Source organism: Oreochromis niloticus, linkage group LG11, assembly GCF_001858045.2.
Source record: "Oreochromis niloticus isolate F11D_XX linkage group LG11, O_niloticus_UMD_NMBU, whole genome shotgun sequence".
Taxonomy (NCBI): Eukaryota; Metazoa; Chordata; class Actinopteri; order Cichliformes; family Cichlidae; genus Oreochromis; species Oreochromis niloticus.
In genome coordinates this window covers 8310569-8336828 of record NC_031976.2, presented here as the reverse complement: position 1 = coordinate 8336828, position 26260 = coordinate 8310569, and the positions used below count along the sequence as shown (strand labels likewise).

Here is a 26260-nt window from a genome sequence, read left to right as displayed (position 1 = left end):
GACAAACGGAAAACCAGATCTGTTTTGGGACTTTTGGGGGAAGGTGGATATCGATTCAGCATCACTGAGATCACAGCGTGGGTGTGTGGCCTTTTGGGTTTACTATGTGCGTGAGTTACACGTAACTCATCATGGATTTTGTCTGAAATATGGGTGAAATTCTGTCTGGTTAAGGCCTTCATTTGCTTTTCTTTTTAAATCTTTAATTCCCTAGTTTGTCATCCGATGACATCATCCATTCACAATCTTTTTGCAAGAGCTCCTTATTTGCTTTCTATGTAGAATGAAGTTTAAAGCGGGCAGCTGAAGTTCTTTGTGCTTTTCTGCTCACCCTACACAAGCTGTGATGGTTAACCTTCTGAGAAAAACAATATTTTTGGTCTTTAATTGTACTTTTCCTCAGTGGGATGTTCAAATAAGCGCAACCACTCTAGCTAAATGATTTTGGCTGGTCCAAATAAACACGCGTCAATCATCGTGTTTACATTATGTCAAACCAGGACTCAAAACATTTATTCTGGAAGAGTCTTCTTTATTCACACTGATTAAAGCTATGTGGGTTTTTTGTGCTTTTTAGCTTGTCAAATTAGGTGCTTAACATTTTTTACATGTAAACACTTCTGCACAACGTGCATATGGAAACATACTTTTGCAGCTTTGTTCCAGAATGTAATTATGTCCTGGGCCTAGCTGGGTGCAACCTGGCTGCGGCAGGGTGACCTTTCAATTTAGAACATGTGACATATTTATTAGGAAATATTTTGGGGGAATATTTGTATCGCTTAAGAAACCCAGCAAACTTGGTTTAATTCATGAACGAACCCACCTCATGCAAGATACGTTTGGAAGTTTTCTTTGATGTCGCCTACGCCATCCACTGTTTCGCGAAGCAGCTCCGATGGATGCTCCACTTTATTTTTAGAATCGGAGAACGAGGAGGGAAGAAGGCAGTGCTTTGGAAAACGTGGGTGGGCACATGCTCTCTCTCTCTCGCTCTCTCCTGTATATAGTAAAGGCTCTTTGATGGAGACTCCGTCATACCGCAGTTCGCTTTTACGCAGAGAAGATGAGCTCACGGATAGCCAAATCCAAACCGGCGATGAAACTGATGGTGGTGAGTAACCAAAGTGTTTGCAGCTCCGCTCCTTGGATATGCTCAGCAGTAGAGGAGCACTTTATTCTGAAGGAATGGCTTTTTCATCTTCTTCTTTTTCCTTCTTTTTTTTGGTGTGTGTGTGTTTAAATATATTAAATTGCTGATCCTTAGTTGGATTTTGCGATACATAGATTTCAGATTTCAGAAATTGGAATAAATCTGGAGATCTGTAGTAGTTTGGCATAATTTGAATACAGCGACTTGCATGTATTGTCGTTAAGGGCTAGATAAGGAAAAGCTAAATATTTGCCAACCACATGTTCCCTCTGTGCAGCACGCCTCTGTTCAGGTACTTTGATGATCCCCCATTAATGACAGGGCCAGTTATTAGGCTGTGCGCCACAATCGAAGTGTACCCCTAAATATTGTTCGGTCCTGGTATTTGATGCTGCGATGATAGGTGATATCGGGCTTTAATAGATGCATTAATATGTGAGCATATTGTTGCTTTTCAGACTTGGCTGCCATTCTCCATATGAGACTCATGTGACAATCTAGTTTGTGTAGCTGCTGCATGAGTTTGCATCCCATTTTATGGTGTGTTGTTTCTAGTTTATGCTAATAGCAGAAAGCGTCAGATATATTAGTAGTATGTTTTAGAGCTATGTTAGGATTACTTTTTTTTTTTTAAAGAGCTATTAAAGTAAATTGTCCAGTGTTGTTTATATTGGGATTTGTTTGCTTTTGGTAATGAATGGAGCTCATGTTTTATTCACTGCTCTGTGCAGCCTCTACATCTTCAAACACGATCTATAATTTTCTCAGATAAATTAAAGTTGACTCTTGCTAGTATTTCATTGCTTTTAATACAGCGTGATTAAAATGAATAAAATGTTATCCTCCAAAAGCAGAGTGGCACGGTGAATTCCCAGCAGATGGTACAGTGCGTCTGACTTTACACCATTTTGCTCTTTTTTTTGATGTTTGCCTCTGAGCTTACATCAGTTGTTTCCATTGGTGTGTTTTGCATGCCGTCCTGTGTCGGGGCCTTTTCAGGTTTTGCATATGTTCATGTATGCTCAAGATAGGTATCAGTCCAGAAACAGATAAAACTCTGTAGCTCCAAAACATTGATCTAATATCCTTGTGGCCTGTGCTGTTTGCGTTTGTGTGAGAGTGCAGGAAAAAGAGAGATTTTTTTTTTTTTTGCCAAGCATGGTCAGTTAGGAAGATGTGTGTCGTTTGTGCGTAATTCAGCGAACAAGTCTGTGAAATAGTAGTTTATATGACCATATAATGTGATACTCAGTACAGATTAGTTCCTCTAACTCAGTGTAGCCTGTCCTAAAATAGGCAAATATTCTGCTCTTTTGTTTATGCATCGTTCAGTTAGTCGGCCAGTACATCAGTCATTTGGTGAGTAAGACGGGCAACTTTCTGGCAACTGTTTACTCAGTCAGTCTTGACTGACAACATCCAGCCAACATCTCCATCTCCTCTGAATCCACCACATGACATGCTTGTTTGTCTGCCTGTCAGCCAGGCTTGGTTGCAGTCTGTCTGAAAAACAATTCTGTGGAAAATGGACACTGCAATTTTGGGTCTTAAATACACCTCCAGCACCTGTGTGCTCTTCCTGTTGCACAGCATACTCCTCACACATGTGCTTGTGTTGTCTCCAGAAAAAATTTGTTTGGGTCCTTGCCCAGCATGATGCCAGTGGAATAGTTCATCCTGTCAACCTGCTTTTATGAAGGTACAGGTTTCAATATGTAAACAGTCATTTTCTTTAAAAGGGCAAAAATAACGCACCACTGTCAGAGCAGCAGGTAGTCAATCTGTTGTTGTTGTCAGTGTGTCAACATGACTGTTAACCAGCATGGTTGGATAATCCTACCTCTAATCTTCATGCAGGGACATGCTTTCTCCCCCTTTGTTATTATCCATTATCTACTATCTGTGTTCTCTTTATCTTTACGCCGCCTCCACTTTACGCTCTGCTGTGGCCGTTGGCATTAGCAACAGCAACTTCCTCAAACATAGCCGCAGGTTCACACACAGTCTGAAGAAGCTACAGAGAGCTCACTTGGCCAAACACTGGAGAAAGGGTGAGGAATGGCGGGAAAAGACAGAGTCCGGTACCACAGCAACATGTTTTAAACAAACAAGCGCAAATGTTTATTCAGAAAGCAACAATTGCCTCCGAAGGTTACTTCCATACACCTAACTTCCCGTTTCCATCAACAGTAGGTATTGATAGCAGAAGTTTGTGTGTGGGAGCCTGGGGTGGCTAGGGAGGGGCGGGTGGGATGGAGCAATTAATGGATACAAAGAGGAGAAAGAGAGCCTGCTGTTTATCTCTTACTACTGTATGAATCATTCTAAAAACAGCATGACCGATATGATGCAAATTTCTGTTGTAAAAGATTACCTGACATTAGATGTGTAAGAACACGAGAACAGTTTGATTTATTTGGTTTGGTTTCAGCAAGCAGAGGAATAAAAACAACCACAAATGTTTAAATTAGTAAAAACTACAACAGTCCAGATAATCACAGAAGTAGAAGAAGTAAGGTTTCTACTCTGGGGCTTGGGCCCCTCCATATGATCACAGCATAAAACTACAGGATCTGGAGAAATTGATGGAATAGCTACGAGATACTTGAACAGCGCTTGTTTAGAGGCACAGAGTCAGCCATTATTTCATTGACTCCATTGGGGACCTTTAGAAGAAAAATGTTGTGCTGGTGTAGCAACTCAAAAAAGTGATCAGATTTGGTCTTAAATAGCTCAGTTATTGCAGAGTTTTAACTAAAGAACTATAAAGAACTTTCTCAAATAACAGTTCCATCACTGGGACAGTTTGCATGCTTGTGTGTTTATCCAACGGCCCAAATATTTTCTGTTTAACATTTTTACAATAAAGAGAAAAACCCCAGCAAAAATCACAATGAAAGGCTCCTTCAGACTGAGAAAGATTTTTGCACGGCAGCACGCTTTCTGGGTTACAGCGTCTTGACACAATATCCACGATAAACATTAGCTCTCGTGCATAAACGACTCAGTAATTTAGGTTAATCTGTAAAATATTCTAGCAGCCAGTTAGAGATTAGAAGTTTCTCCAGCGTGAGAACATGGTGTGAGCGCACCGAGCAGAGACTGCTTGATGTGGTGTGGCATCGTGTGTCGCATAAGTGAAAAAAGACATTGACCTGCGCACACACCCACAGAGGCACACATGCATGCGCAGGCACGTGGACACACGCACAGGCTGGAATCCCCCCTCAGACCACCTGCGCTCTGCAGTTAACTGAATCCATGTGCCTGGTGGATAAGCTGGTGCAATGTGGTTTGATCCCTTTGTGCCACAGCTCTTCTCCTCATGCCATGAATTTAAAGCTGACCTCAGGCAAACCGAGCACGGAGTCTGTTTTTTTGCGCTGCATTTCAGCATAGTTCAAACTCTATCTGCAGCAAGTTAGTTAAACACTGTGGCTAATTTCTCCTGGACAGATTTTTGACATTTCCACGAGCAACACAAAGTATTGTGTTTCTGCTTCATAATGCAATTGTGATTTACTAAATCGCATTAAAATTTCCCAAGCTCTTTTTTAAAAAACATTTGAATCATTTTATCTTGTAGTTTAACCCTTCGGAGCACATCAGCACAAATGAAATGCATTCGGTTAGCGATAGGACACTGATTTTTTGCCTTTTTCGTGCTAGCTGACCTGTTTGACCTCACCTCTTCACAAACAAATTCAGTCAGAGAGGACGTAAAAAAGGCCCCAATAAACTGCTTTATTTCAGCGCAATAGATATGCACATAGTTCCAGTCAAAGTATGTCATCATAGTGATAGATCAGTGACAGATAAACAAAACATGAAAAGTGTGTGCCTCTGCTCGCTTAATCTCAGAGCCAGTAAATAGCTCACTGGATTGGGTATCACTTGTGTTGAATGTTGTGGGTAGCTAGCACAAGTGAGACGCTTTTGAGTCGCTATTGATCCAATATAACCACGTCTGTCACCACCCTCTACAGCATGGAACCCACTCCCGCTGTTTGTTTTGTCTTTATTAAAGAGAAAACATGTCTTAAAGCAGCACATGTTCTCTGTTAAAGCATTGGTAGAAACTTCTCCTCATAAACACGAAGCTTTTTGCTCAGCTCAGTTCAAACGGGATTCGCTGGCACAGATTATATAAGCAAACTATATCTGATGAAGCGGGTTTATCCAGTATAAATATAGACTGTTTTATTCTCACTTTTTAGTTTAATCCACAGAAATGTGGGAACTTTTTGAGCCTCCTTTTCCAGCAAGCTGTTTTATGGCGTCGCTTGCAATCATTTACATGTAGCAGCTGCTCTGCCTTGCTCAAGGGCTTTTGCACAGGAATGCTAGAAAATTATCACCACCTCCGTACCTTCACCCTTGATTTTCTCCTCTGAGCTGGCTGAGCTCCAAATAGGATATGTCTCTTGCTAAGCACTCCTCTGATGATGCTAACATTATAATTATGGCTGTCAGTGGCCCCTAGCTGCTGTGTAATTTAGATTTCCCGTGGTCGTCCATGATGTCGTCAGATGGCAGCTTCTAAGGAGACAGACGGGTGAAAAGTTCAGTATCTTTCATAGCTGTTGATCGATGGAGTCACACGCTCCACAGGACGTCCATCCCAGTGAGTTAATGTTTAAAAAGTTGACATTTTCTCTTCTTCAGTAGCAGAAAGCTACCGTGCTGAGTGGTTTGGATAATTTAGTGCTGCCCATCAGAAAGTGACCAGAAAGCAGGAAGTGCCTTAAATAATGTCCAGAACCTTCTCTGAAAAACAATACAGCGTACATGCAGTCAGATGATCTAAGAGATAACATCTGTATATGCAATAATCTTTCAATACGGAGTTATACATCTGTTCAACAACTCTAATTGTTGTCAAACACTTGTTATACTTTATGAGGGTTGGCCTTGAATTTTACTTTGTTTTTGTTTTTTTAAAGTCTGCTACATCTGTTTCTCAGGCCTCTGGTTCATTCACTTTGAAGATGACGAAAGCATTTGTGCACTGAGCACATGTACTGTGTAGCGGTGCACTGCACAGCCGAGGCATTTCTCAGACCAAACCCAAAAAGCATCATTGTACTTTATTTTATTCATTTTTTTTTTAACCTTTTATACATTTCCTGTCACTGCTTTGTGCTCGCATGTCACAGATTTAGGCAAATCAAACTTGTTTCACAAAAAGTACTAAAGGCAGGACAACAAGGACAGAAAATAAGAAAGCGAACTTTGGTAGATCAAAATCAACAAAAGGTGCATGAGAGTCCAACAAAACTAGGTACTAGCACTAGACATCAAAACCTAAACTTAAGCAGGATGAAAGGGATGATAGGGATACAGAGGGGAAAGACAGGATTATACAGTCTACATGCAAAGAGCACTAAATGACTGATAGAACACAGGTGAAACTAGTAGGGAGGTGGAAATCAGTTACAAAGGTGGTAAAATAAAGGCAAAGACAGCAACTACAAAAAAGATGCAGAATGAAGCAGATTGTTAAAATAAAGCAGGACATGACTTTAACTGTGACGCAGAAAGCACATATAGACAGACAGAGGGAGGGACAAGCATGCACATGGCGAGCTATTGTGCCATTTGAAGGATTTCTGAAACAAAAGGGGGAAGCACTTATCACGGGCTCTGACCGAGAGTTGGACTGTCCTGCCAGTAAACCACACCTGGATGATCCAGGTGATCCTCTGTTAGTCACTCAGCATACTCCACTCTCCTGTTTCTAAATCAATTGGATTTGGTCTCTGGGCTTAATGGAGTGTATATACACATTTCTTAATTTAAGGAGTAAGACTATGATTATGGGTTTGAATCCTGCTGGGGCCACCCAGACTACAAACAGAGTCATGCTACTGCTCAGCAAGTCGCTGATGAAAGCCTTCCACTGAACGTTCGGTGGAAGAGGTCGATAGGTTTTGCTGGGAAAAGCACTGCGCTCTCCAGGCTGTTTGATGTTAGGTTTCTATTATGGTGTGCGAAACCCATTCATCTATTTTTGCCGTCTTCCTCCGTGATGACCATTGGAAAGGGAAACAGAAAAAGATGACACAAATAAAAACGAAACGCGTATATGCAGGGTGCACGTAGAGTAGTAGTGTGGACGTAAACGCAGTGACGCTTAGGAAAAACACGTCAAAGTCATTTGTAGAACGAGCAGTTTGTTCAGTAACATGTGGCAGGATAGGGAAGTCGCAGCTGTACTGCACACTGTTTCTCCCAAACTCACACCCACTCATAAACACGCGTAGATTTCTGGTGAAAAGACCTTTTTTCTTTTAATTCTTCAATATTGATTAAAGGATACAGAGGCAGTCATCATGTAACACACACACACATTCTGGTTTTCCAGCGGTCCTATAGTTGCATGCTCATTTACACAAAGTCGACTGTTTTTTGTGGGTACGAGTTCTAAGGTGAACTGGATAAGCACAAATGCATGCACGCAGGAAGGAGATCAGTGGTGTGCTGCGGGTAATCTGTAGAACAGAGTGGGTGACTGTTTTGTATTCTGGTGGTGAATGGGGAAAGCCCAGTAACCTCCAACAGTACTCTTTATGAACGGCAGCCAGGAGACCACAGAGCGCACAAACCAGCTCTGAGGAAGATGGTAATTGGACATGAACATCGACCAACACGCACACACCCATATACACACACACACGCACACGCACACACGCACGCATTCCTGCATGCTCGCACCCCTGCACACACAAACATGGGAGGTTTTTTTTGGTGGTTTGTCATACAAATTCATTTATTTTTGAAGATGCACACATGATATGAAGCAAGAAACCACATGCAAACACACACTCGCACACAATACAAGACGGTCTATTGTTGGTTAGTCGTCCAAGCAGTGAGGATATATCCGGGCCAACGGGAAAGTCCAAAGAACCAATGGCTAAGGGCCTTTGAGTGGAAGAAGCCTAATGTGTGACATCTGGTCTGCATGTGCCCTCGACCGGCTAGATTGGCTCCATGTTAAATATGCTCACCAACTGATATCTCATATTTTAGAAATGACCCAAGCGTTTCAGTTTTTGCCTAGGCGATGATACATGGGCTTGTTTTTGTGCATTAGTTACACAGGCTTGTCAGAGCCTCGCTGAAAACCACCCACTTTACAGAGTATCCATAACGATGGGCTGCTTTTGGGTGGCGGAGGAGAGTGTGGGTGTGGTGTGGATCTTAATCTGGGGCAGTATTAAAGTGCGATAGATCACCTCTGAATCACATCAGATGCTTTTCAGCTGCAAAGCAGCCGAGCTTATGGGGCTGCCGGCATGGGTAGGGAACTGCTAGTGAGGGCAGAGAACACAAGGCTGCACAACTAATGCCTGTAATCCTGTGTCATACACTTCTTTTATTTCAATGTGTAGAAAATTTTGGCATGACTGAAACATCTGAATTCATTTAAAAAGCTTTGGATTAAAGTCAAACAGATGAGAAATGATGCCAGAAGGCCAATAAAATCATTTTGATCCCTTTATTAATCCTAGAAGTTGAGATCAACAAAAAGCATTTACTGAAAATAATGACGAGTTGAGGCAAAAAAAAGGGACGTTACTGTCCCGAAAGTTTAAAATACACTGCTGCTATTCTTGAAAATTTGTCCCTATAGAGTAATCAATTTCAGGGAAACTAGTCTCCTCTGATTTTCTGAACTGCACTCTGAAGAGGACCAGAAAAAACTTCAGGACCTTATGTCCACCAGGAGCTTTACTGCTCTGACCTTGCATTCAACTCATTCTTACTGGAATCTTTGGGTTGGCGAGTGCTCCAAAATATAAAAATATTTGATTCTTTTGCCAAAGTGAAGCTGTTCACGAAATGGGTTTCATTAGAGATTTTGTCACTGCTGTTGAGTCAGTTCCTGAAGTGACTTGCTTTCTTTCTCTTGCAGCTTTTGACAGCTTCTCTCTCCTGGGCCTTTCAGCAGCAAGCTGAACAACTGACGTACCTGCACCGTGACCCCGCGACATCCGCATTCCTCACGTGTAACCAGTGCCCACCTGGCACAGCGGTGAAACGACACTGCACTGCCGACATGCCCACAGAGTGCCAGCCCTGTCCTGACAGGCATTTTGCCGAGAACTGGCACTGGGGGGAGAAATGCCAGTACTGCACCTCGGTACGTATGAGGCCATCAACCTAACATTCAGTTCTAGTTTTTGTTCTTAATAGAAACTAGGTCTACATGTTTCACAAGGCCGATAATGGTTCCTTTGTTGTGTGTTCAGCACCGTGACTGACTGGTTTTTGTGACAATTACTGGATTTTGTAGTAAAAAAAGATCTCGTCAATGTATCGTCTCATACCTAAAAGAATTTCCCAGAGCTGAAATCAAAGTATGGTCAGGAATTATGCACATACCTTTAGTTTTTTGTCTTCCAGCTTTTTTCAGTGGTGCTTTTATGTGGCTTTGCTGGTGTCTTTTCCCAAGATGCATGACCTTACTGTTTACTTATGTTTTGGTGCTGCATTTGTCTTTTTTTTAAGCCAGTATTTCCACTTCAGTTTTTGTTACTAAAAATGAAAGTCCCAGTTTGCTCATTGTGGTAGAATGATCTTCCCCCAGAGTTTTGATGTTTCTCCTCTGCAACTCCAGATAAATTATGCAATCACCGCTTTTTCATGACACTCCTTGTATTGTTAACATGCCTGCTTTGTGATGCTTTTACATTTCAGTTTTTGTCTTTCCAACAGACTAATATGATATTTGAGACAAGTTGCAGAGCAGAAGCATGATGTTCTTCATGATCTCTGTGTAATGCGTTGCTGTAAACTGCTGTGCTGTTTATAGCAACACATGCAAATAAGCTTTTACTTACATTTTCTGTGCGTGTGCAGCTTTACAGCTTCACATGTGTGACCGTCATCGTCTCTGTGTTCCCGTTTAGGTGTGTAAGGAGAGACAGCTAGTGAAGCAGCAGTGCAACAGCACTCATGATCAGCTGTGCGAATGTGCTCCAGGTTTCCACCTAGTGATAGAGTTCTGTATCGCACACAAGGCCTGTTCACCTGGATATGGAGTGGCAGCTTTAGGTAAGAGTAACATCTACATTAAGAATATCGCTGAGACTGAGCAGTTTATATAGAAACTGTTTGAAATACGAAACTGCTGGTTAGGACAGCACAAACACTTCCACAAAATGCTTTGATGTTTTTTTTTAAACTGAAAACATGAAAACTGATCAGAAATTCTGCAAAAGGCAGTTAAGGATTAATACAATCCTAAATAGATAATGATTTTTTTATCAAATTGCTACTGAGGCCCATTTTCAGCAGCTGTTGCTCTGGTGCAACATTTTGCAAATTTATTGTTCTACAACAAAAAATCACCACTTCTTTCACAAACCACCATTTCCTGAAGCTGCCAGTCAAGGACCTGGGAGGCATTTTGCACTGACTCCTCCTGCTTTCTTTTTTTGTGGTTAACTCAGACTACTTCTGTTAAGGCAGCGGTCTGTGAAGCTATTGCTGTGGTCCTGCAACTAGCCAAATCATTGCTTGTTTAATGAGAAAAACTGTTTCCAGCTGTACAAAAGGCCGCTCAAGTGGAAAAATGGGCCTCTGCAGATGTTATGTATATTAAAAGCAATCAATAATTTATGATTAATGGCAATCATTTACAACATTTCAGACTATTTTCATATCATATTAAATATAACAAATGTGTTTTTCCTCCTAAAGAAGGGAGATTCCAGGGTGACGTCAAACCTTTGTGTAAATTGGACTGAAATGAGTAGATTGCTACCAGAAAGCAGGAGTGTAAATATAAGACTCGCGGGCCAGAATTGGCCCGACAAAGACTGCAATCCAGCCCACTGGAAATCTTTGGAAAATGTGAAAAGGAGATGAATTTTGAATTTGAATTGTATTTTTTATACATTTTACAGCTTTTCCTGCCGATAAAGCGCTCCCCCAGAGCCATCCATACGCCACCAAAGTAATGAAATAACAGATAAAAAATTCAATGACAGAAAAATTCATTTTTTTAATGATCTACTATAGAATGTTTTTTACAGTAAAATAAATAAATAAATAAAAAAAATTTTTTAATGAACAAAAACTTTCTGTGGTGACAAGCTGTCAGAACTTTTTTATTTCTTACAGTATAAGCAGTGGGAAATACAAGTAAATAAACAGTTTCTTTCATTTACTGCAGGATTCCTTTATCGGGGGGAAACACTCTGTTATACTTTTTTAAAATAAATAATCAGATTTTATATTATTATATTATTTCACATATCAAATGTGTAGTTAAACTGATAGGAAGGGGTTTTCACTGGTCCAGCCCATTTAAATTCTAAGTGTGCTGTATGAAGCCCAGCGTGTACAATGGAGTTTGACTTTGCTGACATCAGGTGTATGTAATAGCACAAGAGAAAATTCAGCCTGCATGTAAACTAGACAGTTGTAGTGGTTTATCTTAGTGAGTAAACATGAGAAAAGTGCAGTATGTGTGCTTAAAGGGACACGCAGTCTGTGTGTTACTGTAACAAGTATCTTTTCTTTGATCTTCTTTCGATCTCACAAATTTCCCGGGCGGGTTACACTGTACTGGCCTGTCAGGAACTTTGATAAAGCAGAGAGATGCGTCAGTTACATTTTCACATTCTGATATGTTCTTAATTATGTCACCAGACACAAGTTTTTCTTCCTCTTCTTCCGAATATGTGAACCAAACCCATTCCTGATGAGCATCTCCCTTTTCACAGAAAAAAACCTTTTTAAAGTGAACCTTTCTTTCTTAGAAATGTTCTACTTCTCTGTTTGTGTATCTTCCTCACAGAGGTATTTTCATCATCTCCTGCTCTGTTTCCTGGCATTGAGAGGCTATCAGGGCTTTTGATGTAGCTGTTAAAACATGCAGGCCCATCTTTGTTGTACTTGTGAACTAGAGCGCTAGATGTGTGAAACGGGCAGTTAAGTTGTAGCTAAGAACAATCTTAACAACTTTATCGCTACATATGCACCATTAAGCTGACTAACTGGCGCATAAATGCATTTGTCCATGTTGAGAAAAAGCAAAATAACTTGATGATGAATGTTTCTGAGTCAACAGGAGACCTTAACGAGTTAGTCATGACATCATAAAGTGTCTGTGCAAATAAAACAGTCAAGTATGTCCTGAAGGTGTGAAATATGTAACTATAGCCTTTCTCCACAAAATGTATCTTTATGTGTTCTAACACTGATATACAGCATGTCTGACCTGACGTAGTCCACTTTAGTCTGTGTTCATCAAACCGTGAAAACAAACTGTCTACTGGCATCACTCAGAAAATTAGAATTCAGGTTACTTTGTGTCATTCAGTGTGCGCCAAAAGAACCACAGCAAATGTATATATCGTTATAATAGCTATAACTCATTTCCTTTGATTCTAGGCCTACAAAGCTAGCCGTGTAGCTTTATCTGTGACTTTTTTTTATCACATCCTGTAGTGTTCAAAAGTTTTTATGTAAATCAGAGAAGCTAAATCAGAGTGTTATGAATATTCTATGTCTACATCCCTCAGATAAATTATTATTTGCCCAGTACGGTGCATTTGTATGGTGTCTTCAGTTTTAAAAGTAAGCAATAGATGATAATGTGACATTTTGAAAGAGTGAAAGCACTTTCTCATTTGTTCCTTTTGTACCTGATAATGCAAATTGTAAAGCATAAAGAGGAAACTTGAGCGATGAGTCATCAACTTATTTCGTCCTCCCTGTGCTTCCTCTTAGAAATAATGTGATGCAACAGTTTCGAGTTTCTCCGGCAGTTTCAACTCAGTCAGTGTGATGATGTCTCAGACTGTACAAAGACTTAAAATTATGCTGTAGTTTCTGTGTATATGTATATGCGATGGTCCATGCATGTCCATTGGTTGGCATGAGGCTCCAAATGGACTTCTGCGTAGTAGCAGTTTACTACAACACAGCCAGCAGATTTTAAAGAACTGTAATAGGAATTACTATATATCTATCCTCACCAGGCACTTTGTTAGGTAAACCTTGCTGTTGCTGGGTTGGAGCCTTATTTGTGGCTTACATTCAAGGAGGTGTTGCAAACATTCCTCAGATTACATGTTGACATGACAGCATCACACAGTTGCTGCAGATTTGTGAGCACCACATCCCAAAGGTGCTCTACTGGATTGAGATTTGGTGACTGGCCAGTGAACTCACTGTGACAAGATGTATTATCCTGTTGGAACACCTACCAGAAGATGGTCATAAAGGGGTGGACATGGTCATCAAAAATAAACTGTGGCATTTGAATGATGATCAGCTGTTACCAAGGGAGCCAGATTGTGCCAAGAAAATATCCCCACAACATAACAGCACCAACAACAATCTGAGCCACTGATACAAGGCAGAACGGATCCATGGATTCATGATGTTTACACCAAATTCTAACCTTACAATCTGAGTGTTTAAACAGAAATCAAGGCTAATCACACCAGGCTACAATTTCCAATCTTCTGTTTTGGTGAGCAAATTGTAGCCTCAGCTTCCTGCTCTTAGATGAAAGGAGTGGGACCCGGTGTGGTCTTCTGCAGCGTAAGAGGTATGCAGAAGAGCATCAGATATGCCTCTTGCCTTCCTAAAAGCTCAAAGACATTTGTTCAGTCTCCTCTGACCATTCTCTATAAACCCTAAAGATAGTTTTTTGGGGAAAATACTTGGACCGGTCTGCCTTGCACCAACCATTTAAAGCCATTGAAATCACCTTTTTTTCCCTTTCTGATGTTTAGTTTGAACTCCAGTTGCCATGTTATTCGCTGACCAGATATGTCTGTTAACGAGCAGTTAGACAAAGAACTGATAAAGTGACTGGTGAGTTTTTAATGTTCTGCAGCTGCGAGAGTCCATGCAACTATCATTCATGCTTAAGAGGTATTGTGTCCACCAACACCTGATACAGTAACCATGCGTCAATATCATAGTGGATATCCAATCTGATATTTTTTTCAGATTCCTTCCTTAGTGTGTCAGTAGGAACTGTTGGTGAGAAAGTCTGATTTTAAGCATACCAGTGCACAGAATCTGGTATTTGTACTGGAACCACAGCATAAACTAACACCAACCTTCTCATGACTTCATGTTAAACTTTAGACCAGAGTCCAGAAATCACAAGGATGAAACAACATTTTCCATTGATTGTGGTTATCATGTGACCCCTGCAGTACTTTTTTCCATAAATTCCACTGACCTTAATCCACAATCAGCAGACATGAGACAGCAATTTAGGGGATTCCCCCCCCCCCACTGAAGCTGAAAGACTTATTATGTAATGCCTCGAGCTGTGGTTAAACCACAGGATGCTGGGTCAGTCTTCTGACAACACAAGCCTTTTATGACTCCGTCCTTTTCCCCTTGATCTCCTGATTGTTTGTTTCTGGTTAGAATTCTTTGTCATTCTCCGAATGGGATTTGCTATGTGGTTCATCTGTGTTTTTGGAATCCGATCGATATGGTAGACAGTACGGGGGGAGGGGGGAACAGCGTGCAAATCAACAAGTTTTTTTGCCTCTTCCATGTTTGTTTGATCATTATATTGTTAGGCAAACAAGTGTTAGATCATCAAAATTTCCAAAATACCCAAGATTTATTTTTGTTCAACATTTATTTAGTCAGGTGACGACTTCCTTGATTAAATAAATCAGCAGTAATTAACTTGGAAACCAGTTTTCTAGAGCAGACTGAACAACTGCAGCATCAAAAGTTGCACACAAAACTACAACTACAACTACTAACAATAGTAGTAGTTAATATTATCACTATTATAAGCTGTCATTATAATAAAACCTTGGTGAACAACAAATGAATGAATGAATCAAATAAGTGTTTCACTTTTTATTCATACAATGTGTTTAATCTATACATGTCTAGAGTCTTTAGTCAATAACTCGTAAACCTCGTATTAAATAAACATTAACGAGAATATGTGCACCATTAATCACATCTAAAGCACTTTCTTTTAGCAAAGTGCTGAAATGCATTCTTTAAATTATTTTCCGCAGAGGAAATTCTGAGAAATTGACATTAAAGTCAGCAATAAAATATAACCGTCATACTACAGTTATAGGCTGTCACGTTGTCATCTGACACAGTACATGCTTTGTCATGACTCGTACAGGAAACGTTTTTGATTTTTTTTGTATGCATATAAGGCGATGGTTTCCTATTTGACGATATGTTTTCAAGAAAGGACACATTGTACCACAGTAGCGGGAAACTAATCAAAGGTTAAATCTGAAATAAGCATGGCTTGTCGTCCCACGCACTTTCACTTCAAGATCAAAATAAAATGAGGATGTGATTACTAGTTCCACCTTCATGGACTGTCATGCGTGCTGATGGTCATATACCAGAAGTTGTGATGGTTTCCTGTAATGTTATTGTGGCAACTGTCAAATGAGATTATAAAAAAAAAGTCATGTATCTAAATATAGTTTTAAAGTCACAGCATATTATAGTAAATCAACTGTAAAATAAAGTTCTCAAAACATGCCTATGTATTACTATTAGAAGTGGCTTTTGCTGCAAAAAAAATCAGCTGACAAATCACATTGCAGCTAAATCACATGACATCATAGTAAGAGCATGTAAGATACAGAATGAAGGCGGTGTAGTGACTACGACTGATATGAGTCATTCTCTGAAACACATTCTCATTATGATGAGCTTTCACATGTCTCTGCGGTTCTTAGAATCACATCTGCTTCTTTTTGCGCTTAATGGTGAAAATGGCTGAGTTTCAGATGAAGCTGTAGATGAGAAAAAAAAGCTGTGGTTAGGTGCTTTCTCACATGCTCAGAAGTGTCACTTCTATCACTTTTCATTTGCAAAACTTCTCTTTGTAAATCTCTTCCAGGTACGCCAGTGAGTGACACAGTGTGTGAACTTTGCCCTGATGGTCATTTCTCCCCGGGTGGCTCCTCCACCAAGCCCTGCCAGCCTCACACAAACTGCTCAGAGTTGGGCCTCAAGACACTGAGATGGGGCACGTCCACTACAGACAGCCAGTGTGGCACTCCGGACAAGAAGGCAACTCTGGAGTGCTCTCATCACACTTTGTGCCAGACTGGTGAGAACATACGCGCCGTCATGTTGGGTATGGCGCTGCAGAAAAAGATCATATGGAACGTTTTAGGACTAATCCTGGAATCTGGGTTGATCATTAGCACAGTGTTTATCCAACACACACACATAAACGCACGCGCACACACAGACATGCACCAGTGTTGTTGAGTTAACCTCAGCTGTCAACAACTTAAAAATCAACTTGAAGTGAATTATTTCAAACATGTGGTCATTTTCACTCCTAAAGGCAGGGGATTTCCTCGGTCAGGTTGGCTGTCCAGATTCCAATCTTTTGCAAATTCTTGCGTGCCTTAAAACCAACACAGCAGCGAAAAGCAAAGGGTTGAATGCTGGATGTTTATGGCATTGTTGTCAAAAAGACCCATGATGGATCAATTACCCCCTTTAACTGTCACATCCCCAAACACAATAACAGAGGAAACTGAGTCAAACACGAAAAGAGACGCAAGACACGCTGGTTGCTCTTTGTTACTCAGACTTTGACTGTGACAGATGCTGAAGGATAATTTGAGATGAGAAGCCGCAAGTATGACACTAAATTCCCAGACCGTGAGAAACCACAGACACTGGAGAACACACACATGCAGATGTACAGACCCTGGCACACTCATGTGCCACACTTAGACGAAAACACACAAAGCTGTGGTCCCTCTGGGAGGGTGATGCTCTCCTCAAACATTCATTCACAAATTGCCTTCCTGGTAACTACACCACCGCAGAGTGCCTGCTTCAAATCCTGGAACAGCTTAACAGTGTTTTTGAGCATAAAATGTAAAATTGAAAGCAGTTGGGATTCCCAAAGTCGGTGTTAAGCCACCAGGAAGTCACTGTCAGTTGTGGAGCGAGCCGCAATTACATCACTCATATATTACTGAAATGAGCAACATGAAACATGAAATTTGGTGTAATTTCACATCATCTTTAATAAAAAGGATGTGAAATTGCACATCATATGAAGTGTGTCCGGTTGGGAGTGTCCTCAGCGAAAGCAGGAGGAAGTATGTTCGCTTGGGTGCATTAGAAAATATAGAGCAACAAACTTGGCTACAGTTTGGCTCGGCTAGTAGGAGTGATGCCAATGAGGAACAGAAAGAAAAGACATCTGTGGTTCTCCTGTGGTCAAATTACAAGGCAACACTCTAAACATACGCAAAACACATGCAAACAAACACAAAAAATATGCAGAAGTAAACTGATGAAATAACATGTGTTGAGATCCGTTATATCTAATTTTAAACTTCCTTCAATTAGGAAAAAAAAAGAAAACAAAGTTACTCCATGTTGTTATCCCAGATTCCCAGTCATCCTTATTCACTTGCAAATTGAGGTTATTAAAGTGGAGACTACGGAGTCTTTGCTGTTGATTTTATGGTTGAAGAGTTGCAGTGACACAGATGAATAAGCAAAACATAGTGAAACTGTTACGTCAGTAAACATAGTGTGTAATGTCAGTTACACAGCGATGTCTATTTAAAGTGTGCAAACATGCGGTAATGTGCCACCACAAACTGTCGTGGAATCGCTCCGCAAATGTGCAACTGGGACTTAGTTGGGAACTTCTAAGGTTAGTTTGGCGTTATCTACAGATACCGATTTAAACAAGGGGAGAAAAATAAAAGATCTACAACCAGTAAGACATAAATATGTTTAACATAGCTGATCGCACTAAGATGTCAAGCTGTGTACTAAAAGCTAGGCCATGTTTGGGCAGGTGTCCCTCTACCAGCCCGCTTGTCATACTAGGATACATAAGGCCAATGGTTTGGAATTTACTAAAGTTGTTTTATTACTTGTGAACATTTACTCATTTGTAACAGGCAAAATATGTTAATTTAAGCAAATGGATGTCAAGCATCACCATCCAGAACTTTTGTGCATGTGTGTGTCTTCAAGCCCACTTTCCTTGTCTTTCCAGATGTGACTCTTTGTGAGGAGGCAGTTTTCCAGTCGCTAGCCTCGCTGCGACTTTCCTCGGTGCCCCTGGAACGACTGTTGGACAGTCTTCCTGGGAAGAGGGTGGATCGCAAGAGCCTGGAGAGGCTGAAGAAGACCTGCTCTCCCCAGCAGCAGGTTCTCCACCTTCTGCGACTGTGGAGGGAGCAGAACAAAGACCAGGACAAGCTGTATGGCTTCATACAAGGTATAAAATGAGATTTACTAAAATGCTGCACCAGCACAAACTGGGTTTTTGTTTAAAAAAAAAAGACTCAGTGGACCCAGTTGCTCATGTGCTGCTGTGAGTTTCTTTCTCAAGCTTCAAAATACAGGGAGGAGAATATTTAAATCAAGCAAACAAACTGACCACACATATGAGCAGCGTCTGAGTGTTGTGCTCACATGCTATTTTGCCTTGTTTGTGCGCTATTTTAATTTTTGCATTGGTGTACTAATGCAAACATACTTTATCTGAAGGTGTGAACCACTGTGAGAGGAAGGTCTCCCGCTGCAGCAGTCTAAAAAACCTGACGCTCGACGACCTCATGAAGGTAACGAACAGCTTGCCAGGAGTGAAAGTTAAGGAGGCGGATGTCCGGGCCGTGGTCTCTTCTTGCCTCCCCAGGCAGTACATTCTGCAGCTTCTTCACCTCTGGCATAAAGCAAACCACAACCTGGACCTGCCAAATGCTCTGTCTCACAGTCTGAGGGTCCTGCGCAACCAACAGGCACCACGTTATCTGCTCAAAGGCCTGAAGAAGATCAGCCGCATTATTGGAACCACCTCGGCACAAAAGATGTTTCAGAAGATGTTTGTCAGTATGCTTCAGGATGGATCGTGTTTTAAAGCCCATAAGCCATTAAATGAATAAGCAGTAGACAGGTACAAATAGAAACAACCTAAAGCATAATTAAACACTATTTCACTGACAAAAAAGGGAACATTAAAAAGATACACAATGAGCAGGGAGGTGCATTTTTTTTGTAATAGTGAGAGATCTTTATAATATCAAAGCTATGCATATACTGCCTAAAAATGGTTTTTCCTAACTTTAACATGGAAGGAAAGATGGAAAAATAAATTCGTCTTTGCTTCTCTGATTTTTGTGTAATCTAAACGAGGCACTAATAACTTCACCCTCAGTCCACGGTAGCCGTCCGCAAGGAAGAATCTGACAAAAAAAAAGAGGTGTTCACACATCTGTGTACTGAATACGGATGTAAACAAAAGGTTTTTGAAAAAAAAAAGATTTTTTAGAACTTCATGACTGGAGTCTGTGAAAAATTTAAAAAAAAAATGTTATTTAAGATGTAAATATTAATACTATTTTATAGAAAATGGTCCGGCAGATGTTGTTATTGTTGCTTTCTCGCTGTTTGAGAGGAAGGATTTGGTTTCATAATGAAATATTTTTTCTCATTTGTTGGTGTGTTTCTTCTGGACTGCTGACAAGCAAAGCTCATCGTTATTATTTTGTAGTTGTCACTTATATGAATGTACAAAGGAGTGCAATTGTTTTCTATTTAAAAAAGTAATTTTTACTTTCTGAACATGTAAAGGCTTATGTTTATTACTTCTTAGAAATACTGGATTCCAAATGCTGCAAGTTAATGAAGTGATATTTGTTTTATATTTTTGTTGTATCGCGTTTTTACTATAAGTGTATGATCTTTGTTGTATATGTGCCTGACTGGTCCTTTTTAAGCTTGTTTAAGTTGTGAACATTGATGAAAAATGATCTGACTAAATTCATTGTGTAAATATGCATTGTTTCATTATAAATATGCAATGAATAGACAGATGATTTTAGTCTTGTGATTTCACAGCAGTGTTAAATGTATGAGCTAGTGTATCAGTATCAGCTCTACCGGACCCTTTTAAAATCGGTGAAACTACCTATAACTTTCACGGTAAATGTGTCTGAAAAACCCCCCCAAAACATCATGTTTTTCTGGTAAATCAACTATATTGAATGCTTTTAGTTTTAAAATCTGCTAAGGGTGCCTTCCCTGAGATGGAGGGGGACTGCATGGCTGACTGGAACAAACAATCTGTACTTCTGATCTCTTGACTGAGAAGAATTTGGTCTGCCCCAGCTTAGCGATCAAGGCGTACAGTGAGTTTCCTGACAGAGCCACTTTGATGTGAGTCACCTACATTAGATCAGCTTTTCCAAGATGTCAGTGTAGCTTCCATTTACACCAAAGTGTACATGAAGCCTGCCAGGATTAGAAACAGAGGCACTGCAGTTACATTTGGATATAGGCCTTGACGACTTCTCTAAGTATGAACGTGCAGCTGACGTTACATGGTGGATCAAATGTCTGAAGTTAAAGGATCACGGTGTAATGTGTACTATAATCATAACTTGATGCTGATTTCATGTATATCTCACAGGCAGTATCATTTTTCTGTAGCGGTGAGGACTTAAGAACTCAGTGATTGAATGGCATAGATGTGAAGAGTGCAAAAACCTTTTATGCCCAGGATACGTTCTGAATTACGCACAGAGGATGTGTCACATTTCAGATCATCTGCTTTTGAAACCCATATTTCACATGAGCGACTGCCACTTTTCAGCATGTGACCGAAAGGTTGACCTGATTTTGAGTCGACACACCTACGCAATCTTCTAAACCTCGTGTACCTCGTGTAAATTCCGCAAAGCCAGCACGATACATAACATCTAAAAAGGACCCACAATAAGTGCTACTCAACTAAAAAGAACAAGTCATATGGTCACATCAAAAGAGCTGAAAAAAAAAAAAGAAAATTAGCAAATTTATATATGGTATCATTTGCTTTTTTTAGACTGCACAGCATTTTTAAACTGTGGTTTCTGGGATGTTTGCAACAGTAATTTAAAGAACAAAATTAGGACCATGAATCGTGCAATACAAAGAGTCAGAAAGAATTTAAGAACCTAAGAAATAAAGGACATTTGATACATGTAGGTTGTACTTGTGGGCACAAAGCATTTCCTGCACCGACAAAGCAGTAAATGGGACATTTTATTGCAGGCTGTAAAATGTGCACATGATAGACTCATCATGCCTATTAGTTGGCGATGAAAGGTAAGGGAACCATTCTAAAGGATCAATTTGAACCCTTTTCTCTCAAACTCCTTATCAGCCCATCCCAAGATACACAACACACTTGAGGATTGGGTGAAAAACTCAAGTTTCATTTGTTTTACAGCATCACACAGGAGACAAGAAACGCTGCATTAATGGATCACTGGTCGTTAGGAGCTTATGGGAGAAGCTTATAGGAGTTTGTGTAAGCTAGTCGCACCAAACCAGCTGGTCCCTAAACTGTCAGCACTTTAAATGTTGGCGATTCAGGAGGATCAAATATGGAGGAGAGACTTTGTCCTTCCTCCTGCTGCTGATTTTCATATCCTAGATCTTATTTCCAGTTATTCCCAGTGAAAATTCCTGCCCCTATTTAAAATTCAGAATTCAAGCCTGTCTGAGTCAGACTGGATACAGGATCGCCATCAATGCAAGACAATGATCATTATGAGACGAAGGAAAAAAAACACCATCTACTCTATCGAGGTATTACTATTACAGAATCTTATAATTAGTTGCCTATAATAATGGATTGGATTTATATAGCGCTTTTCAAGGCACCCAAAGCGCTTCACAATGCCATTATTCATTCACGCTCACATTCACACACTGGTGGAGGCAAGCTACGATTGTAGCCACAGCTGCCCTGGGGCAGACTGACAGAGGCGAGGCTGCCATATTGCGCCATCGGCCCCTCTGGCCAACACCAGTAGGCGGTAGGGTAAAGTGTGTTGCCCAAGGACACAACGACCAGGACAGAAAGGCCGGGGATCGAACCGGTGACCTTCCAGTTACAGGTGCGCTTCCCAACCCCCTGAGCCACGGGGTGACCGTGGCTCAGGGGCGAGATTACAACTGTAGTATGTGAGCTACACTTATCAGCAGGTACTGGTCGTCTCCACAGCTTCCTGTACTAGTGCTGTTCCTGCTCTCTGGTGAGATCTGCTGCATCAGGGTGGAGGACTCTGATCCCATCTATGAGCACCAATTAACCACAGAAACACTCACAGGCTCCGAGTGTCCACTTACTGCATCATCACCGTGTACAGATGGTGCGAGCCATGCAGAAGTGCCCAGTACCTGTGGAACTACCTGCTCTGCGTGTGTGTCACCTGTGAGATTCCAAAAGGTGTGTGCAGGCGTGTTTTTTGTGGATTCAAATTTATTTGATACTTTCTCAGGTGAGACTTCCGTGACATTCCTTTCAGGATTCTTCAGCGTGCACAGGATGCCTGCTGGGAGGACATTTATTGCCAGGTGAGCCTGCTAATTAACTTACTTACTCCTTACACTCCTTCACCTCTTAATTAATAAAAAAGCAATAATATTATGAAGGCTCCTGATGAGCTCCATCAAGCTCATGACCATTATGGGAAACAAAATCCTTATTTTTTTTATATAAATCAAATGCACAAATTGGTCAAATTAACCTATTAAATACAATGAACAAGTACAGTGAAACACACCCCACCACAGTTGAGTCATGCTCATATTCTGTGGAAACAGGAAGAGAACAGAGAAATGAACATCCTGGTTTGACTCACTGACCAGTTCGTTTTGCTAATTCATCAGACTGTAAACCCCAATCAGTGACTCACTGACATATTCTGTAAATTAAAAGGGGGACTCAGTCACATAGTGACGTATGATTTTGCCTGTTTCAAGAACCAGGCGGTAGAAAAAAGAGATCAAAAGTTTGTATTCACCCGCACATCATTTGCAAATGACAGTACAGACACATTTCCCTGAAAGTTTAGAAGTTTTTCAAGTTGTGCAAAGACAGAGATTTCTCAAAAACCTGTGACTCATGTGTGATAAGATATATTACTGTAACATTGTAGACTTCTTTATTTCGCGATAAATTATATTCATCAAATTCCCATGTATTAAAGAAATAACTGAGCTTTTAAAACTGTGCAATGTTACACATTCCACTGTGTATTCAATGACATTACAAAGTAATCATGCAAAATGAAAACACACACATACATATATTGACCCCACACTTTACAGAAGATTTAAGGTCTTTTAAGAGTAAACAGCAAACTATATGCTCTATTCATGTAATCTCATATCAGTGGTCTCCCAGCAACAAACTGGTGAAACACTTGATGACACATAAAAAGTTATCAACAGGCAGCGAGTGAAACTAAATCACACATTACTCCAAATACTTCCTTCCATTTTCTGAAAGTTTCTTTTTCAACCTTACTTTAATACACAGAAGTAGTTTGACCTTTAAGATGAACTAGCTGATTAGACAAACCATATCACCCACGCAGGAAGGGTTCCTATAAAAGCCGAGTGCTGTCAAATCCTCTTTGACAGACATCCCATCATGAACATGGTGAGTATTTGACACAGCTATAGAGCTTAAAATGGAAATACGTGATAGGTTCACATTTCAAAACTTGTAAAATTTATATTTATTTTACAGAGCATGCAAATTCTAGAAATGGGAAAATATTTTACAATAGAAAAAGAATAAACAGAAATATGCATTTATGTTTAATTACATTTGCTTATGTAACGCGAAATAGTTAAATACTTTAATCACTTTTATCAATGATTTGTAGAGGAAGTTTGCCACAGTGGACTCTTTTGTGCTTACAGTGTACAGATGGTTTATCTATTAGATGCTGCACTGAGGTTAAAGAGGTTTCCTCTTGTTAGTTTCATCCTGGCCCCTGAAAAGTCATTGTAGAAGCTAAATATCAGCTCAGATCAGACAAGAGGTAACTTTTACTCTAAGAGTTAGTGGTTAGAAACAAAACGCAGTTGATGTTAGAGGATTAAAAACAAACAAACAGAAATGCTTCCATATTTTTGATGCTTGTTCCTGTGTTACTGTTTTTGACTTGTGGTTTAACCTAGAAAATAATTCCACTACTTTAGGTGACATTTTAGAGTTACAGGATGAGGGAGCTATAACTCACAGGCATAGCAAATCACATGTTCTGAGGTAATTTCAGCACTTATCATCAGGTGTCGTCTCTCTCTACAGCTTGTCGTGCCAGCGCTGTTCCTGCTCTCCGGTTCACTCTGTGGTGCCTCAGTGGTGGATCCTGTTCCCACCTTTGACCACCGAGACCCGGTAACCGGAGAAATCCTCAAATGTCCCAAGTGTCCACCAGGCACGTTCATGTCTGCTCATTGCACTGCCACCACACCCACACAGTGTCAGCTGTGCAGAGATGGCCACTTCACCGATCTGTGGAACTACCTGCCCAGGTGTCTGTACTGCAGCAACATTTGCACAGGTAACCAGGAGGTGGAAACAGAGTGCTCCCCAACAACCAACAGGATCTGTCGGTGCAAAGAAGGCTTTTACTCGGCTGATGACTTCTGTATCAGGCACACAGAGTGTGGCCCCGGATACGGGGTTCAAACCAAAGGTACAGTACCCATTTATTAAATATGAACTACTAAACCATCCATCCATCTTCTTCTGTTTATCCAGAACATCAGTATGTCTAACTCACTTTACACTTCCACTGAATGTAGTGACCTGAAGTCCTCTGTTGTCCTGTCTTAGGTACACAGCAGACAAACACTGTTTGTGAAAAGTGTCCAGCGGGATATTTCTCCAGCTCATCTTCTGCGGTGGATTTGTGTGTAAAACATCAGGAGTGCTCCAGCGGGCAGAGCGTACTCCTCACTGGCTCAGCCTATTCTGACACCGTGTGTGGCACCTGTGAGAGTCTTGCAAACGGAGGTATGTTATTAATATTATCTGCCAAAAACAAAATATTTTTTTAATGCAACCAAATTTACAAAGTTATTTCAAACTTTCTCAGGTGAGACTCTCAGGACATTCCTCTCAGGATTCTTCCATTCACACAGGATGCGTGTAGGAAAACTCAAGAAATTTGTTTCCAAGTGAGCACACTCTTTGTCTGTTTGATTATTCTCCTGCACTCCTTCACCTCTAAATTCAAAAAAGATGCCCATTAAACCATTGTCTCCTTGCAACAGATACATCCTTACCTCGTTGGAAGAGAGGTGCAGTCTCCCCAAACAGAGAGAGACTCTCATGGATCACATCATAGACTGGCTGGCAAAGGCTCCAGAGGAAAAGCTGAGGAAGATTCCCGACATGTTAAGAGCTTCAGATCTTACCTCCATGGCAGAAAAACTAAAGAAGAGACTCCACGAGATTAAACAGCAGAACCCAAACTGCAGCTTCACAATAGATGAAGTAAACAATGCTCTCTAGTCTGCAGTCCGTTACACATTGAAAACATTTTTATAAGTGTTATAGGAGGATATTTTTACACCATTCTCCATTTTATTGGCGTACATGCATGGTAACAAAGGTAGACAAATGTTAACACAACTAATATTATTTTTATACATTGAGGCTTCTGATAAGAAGACACATGACTCCATTACAGATGAGTTTGGTGAATTATTCCTATGAAATTAGGGCCACAATGAACAAGCTATTAAATACATATATTCACATTGCTACAGCTGTTTTTGTAAATGTTGTACTTAACTCCATATTGTTACAAACTTAAGGGTGGAAAAAAAAAAAAAACAACAACTAGAAACTCCACACAAAAAAACTGAAATATGAAAATATTTTGAATATGACATTGTGATGTTATTTAAAGTTTTAAATAAAAGGATTTTTATAAGATTGTGTGTGTCATTCAAACTGAAATATTTTACCTGCCAAGTGTAAAAACCTAACAGAGTATCGCGCACACTGTAACCTAAAGTCACAACCTCCTGTATCGCCTCCTCCTTTATGACCTTCCTATGAATGAACTAATCATTTCAAACAAGTAAAAATGTACCTCGTCTTTCTGGTTACCATTATCCTGGAGTAAAACACGTACTTTGTAATTGTATTACTTATCATGTGTGATAAGATATATTACTGTAACATTGTAGACTTCTTTATTTCGCGATAAATTATATTCATCAAATTCCCATGTATTAAAGAAATAACTGAGCTTTTAAAACTGTGCAATGTTACAC

The 26260-nt window shown here is 40.3% G+C and overlaps 2 protein-coding genes across 3 annotated transcripts; both read left to right on the top strand.

Moving 5' to 3' along the window:
• The first annotated feature begins 827 nt into the window (after nucleotides 1-827).
• LOC102081429 (tumor necrosis factor receptor superfamily member 11B) lies at nucleotides 828-19999 on the top strand. Its single transcript, XM_005450532.4, has 6 exons — nucleotides 828-1114; nucleotides 9072-9299; nucleotides 10069-10213; nucleotides 16035-16247; nucleotides 18180-18404; nucleotides 18677-19999. Exons 1-6 carry the CDS (start codon nucleotides 1067-1069, stop codon nucleotides 19069-19071), a joined length of 1254 nt encoding a protein of 417 aa, XP_005450589.1. The 5' UTR covers nucleotides 828-1066; the 3' UTR covers nucleotides 19072-19999.
• Nucleotides 20000-23496: 3497 nt separating this feature from the next.
• On the top strand, nucleotides 23497-25804 carry LOC109204105 (tumor necrosis factor receptor superfamily member 6B). 2 transcript variants are annotated; one of them, XM_019364328.2, is made up of 5 exons: nucleotides 23499-23621; nucleotides 24279-24669; nucleotides 24810-24989; nucleotides 25072-25153; nucleotides 25250-25804. In XM_019364328.2, the coding sequence occupies exons 1-5, from the start codon at nucleotides 23613-23615 to the stop codon at nucleotides 25488-25490; spliced, it is 903 nt and encodes a 300-aa protein (XP_019219873.1). In that variant the 5' UTR covers nucleotides 23499-23612; the 3' UTR covers nucleotides 25491-25804. The 2 variants fall into 2 exon arrangements, with proteins under 2 accessions (XP_019219874.1, XP_019219873.1); XM_019364329.2 differs by lacking the exon at nucleotides 24810-24989 and having other exon boundaries at nucleotides 23497-23621.
• Nucleotides 25805-26260: the final 456 nt, after the last annotated feature.